The sequence below is a fragment of the Argentina silus genome (genome assembly GCF_951799395.1).
Source record: "Argentina silus genome assembly, chromosome: 9".
In the NCBI taxonomy this organism is placed as follows: Eukaryota; Metazoa; Chordata; class Actinopteri; order Argentiniformes; family Argentinidae; genus Argentina; species Argentina silus.
In genome coordinates, this window is record NC_139663.1 from 14,579,159 (window position 1) to 14,582,148 (window position 2,990).

General features: G+C 46.6%; 1 protein-coding gene across 1 annotated transcript; it reads right to left on the bottom strand.

Moving 5' to 3' along the window:
- Window positions 1-255: 255 nt before the first annotated feature.
- LOC310809761 (cyclin-dependent kinase 5 activator 1-like) lies at window positions 256-1,218 on the bottom strand (the record flags this gene model as incomplete). Its single annotated transcript, XM_083677195.1, has 1 exon — window positions 256-1,218. One exon carries the CDS (start codon window positions 1,216-1,218, stop codon window positions 256-258), a length of 963 nt encoding a protein of 320 aa, XP_083533321.1.
- Window positions 1,219-2,990: the final 1,772 nt, after the last annotated feature.

Below are 2,990 nucleotides of genomic sequence, written 5' to 3' on the forward strand. Positions count from 1 at the left end.
TTTACGTGCTTTATCATTCAGTTGTATTACGACATTATGTTCTCCAGATGAGAGTAACCCAGGGTAACCAAATTGCATTTCTGGAACGATAAAGTCCTGTTAATTCACTGAATTGAATTGACTTGTTTTCAGGGCCACACGTCTAAATCAAATTCGACGTCATGACGACACGGAAACACCAGACAACCCTCTTATTGAACTCTAGTACTACTCTACCCTCTCTCCGTCCCCCCACAAAACAACCCAATGTTCCTCCTATCGGTCCAGCCCTATCAACAACCGTGTCTTCTCCTCCTCTTTCTTGCTCTCGTTCTTCAGGTCGGCGAACACCTGCGTGAAGTAGTGCGGGTCGGAGTTGATCTGCAGCATCTTGCCGCTCATGCGGTTGATGATCTCCAAACAGCGGTCCCAGAAGACCTCCTTCTCGGCCTCCACCAGGAAGGGCTTGAGCGGGTAGGAGATCTCGTTGCCCATGTAGGAGTAAGACAGGTAGAGGCAGGTGAGCAGAGACGCTTGGAGCTCCCGCTCGCTCGCCACCTCAGCCGAGACCACGTCACGGCACAGCATGTAGAGGAAGACCACGTTGGCTGGGGTGATGAAGCCCTGGTCCTGCCAGCCCTGGAGGAGGAGGGAGCGGTCCACGCTGCGGAGCCACAGCACCGGGTCGGTGGGGGACAGGCGCTTCAGACGGTAGCAACGCCGGCACAGGAACTCCCCCAGGCTCCTCATCAGCTCGCTGGTGGAGGCCTGGACGATCACGCGCTTGGGTGTGCCGGCGTTGGTGGCCTGGCCCAGGACGGAGCCCGTCAGGGAGTTCTTCTTGACCGTGGCGGCCACGTTAGAGGTGGTCTTGGAGGTGGGGATGGTGGTGGAGGTGGTGGAGGTGGTGGTGTCCCCCCCCTGGCTCTGGGCGAAGGTGGAGAGGTTGGCGCAGGACTGGGACTTCTTCAGCTTCATGCTGTTGGACAAGGGCGTGTGCTCGGTGCTGCCCTTCTGCCCGTCGTCGGGCGGGAGCTTCTTGGAGCCCTTCCGCTTGGCGGACACGGCCACGATGCGTTTCCATGGCAGCACGCTAATGAGGGACTGGCGTTTGAGACTCTTGGTGTCTTTGGCGTTCTTGCTGTTCTGCACGGCCGTGTAATGGCCGACCGTCGCCGGGCCGTCCTCAAACAGGGCGGCCTTCCTGTAGCTGGGGGAGAGGGAGAGGACCGTACCCATGGTGCCTCTGGGTTTGCGGAGGGAGGGCTGGGGTTGGGTTGGTGGTGCTGTGGGGGGGTCAGATCAAACCAGACGTGTTTGGGAAGAACCAAGATGGCCGCTCACGGGGTGAAGAAATCAAACCTGTGAAGAAGAAACACAGCAAGAGCTGAATTATGAAACTGCACACAATGTTTTTTCCATGATAAAGTATAGTTTAGATTTAGAAAACTAGAGGATTATTGTTAATGTGGAAACCATAGTTCATAGTTTTCCAACTACAGTATATTCAAAAGGATATGTTGCTCTTGGAAATGTGTTGATAACTATTACTTATAAAGAAAACTATCTTATACAGCATATTCATCATCATGGCAGTGACAAAGGAGCGTAGGCTACAGTGTTCGGATAATATTAATTATATTTACGTTTCGGGTCATAATGCAACTTTGTCAGGTTTTCAAACAATCATGTGTGCAGATATTCAGTCGATTCACATCTGATCAAATGATCAAAACCTTCTTTCAAACAGTGATTTCCAAAATGCATCTGATTACCAAATGAAATTCCTTTAAACCTCTCAATGCATCCCTTAGTGTTTGCATGAACAGGTTTCATGTTAACAGGTGAAGCTATGTTACTGTTATTGTTTTTTTCTTTGCCACAGATTATGCCTGAGTAGTAGGCCTAAAATTGCTTCTTCACGCTGCTAGATCTTCACAATATTTTCCATATAAGTGTTAAAAATGTGCAATACAAATTATTTGACTTCTTTTTTTTTTTTTCTTTTTTTTTACAGATATGTAGCCTAATAGGCCTACATCAGCTATTTATCCTTTTATATCCTCATCATAGCCAACTCAGCGGGCTTCTCAACACACTATGCTCTCATCATTATTATATAAGGACCTAGATAAGGCCAGAGAAGCATAATAAAGAAATGTGCGCAAGCATCCATCTTAGCTCTAAAATGGAAGCCTTGAATGAAACACCCTCCCCCTCAGCACACGGCTGCTCTATAGATATAGATATTATATAGTTCGACAATACATAATTATACTGTTATGAATTATAAATGATTTACCGGTGGTATATTGTGGTGGCATTTAAATCCTATTTGGCTAAATAAACCGTTAGAAAATGCGGTTGGAAATCATTTCTAAGCAGGCCTATGAGCTCTATAATTTCGAAAAGGTTGGAATTTAATTATTGATTTAAAAAGACAAAATAGCCTACAGTGTTGGCTATTCATCTACAAAAAATAGTGAACTATTTTTCTATTGGAATGAAACACAAGCTGCAGAATAACAACATCATGGCATAATAGCATAATTTCTTACCTTCAAATCAATTTAGTCTTTCAGTATAATCCATGTAGCACCACTCCTCGACTTTAGGTTACTGTTGGCCAATGTTTTTGTAAAAGTGATGCTATTCAGCCGATGATGGTTATTTTTCACTCCGGAGCCGCTGACACACGAGCGAGTTTAGCATCCGCTGTCCAAGGTCCTGGGGCGTCTACGGTGGGAGCAAGACGGGTCGCAACAGTGTAATTACAGTAGTCTATATGCAGATTGACGTTTCCCTGTTCTAATGTTTTCCTCCTGTTAGGAGTAATGGAAATCTCTCGCTCGTACAGGGTAACACAGATGCACAGTGGATGCGAAATGTGTGACACTCGCTATTAGTATAAAAATGTCTTCCATTGAAGAGCAACAATCTATATCACGGCTGTTATGTCAGTTCCCGCGACGACTATAGACAGCGGGTTATCTCTCCCAAACACACCACGG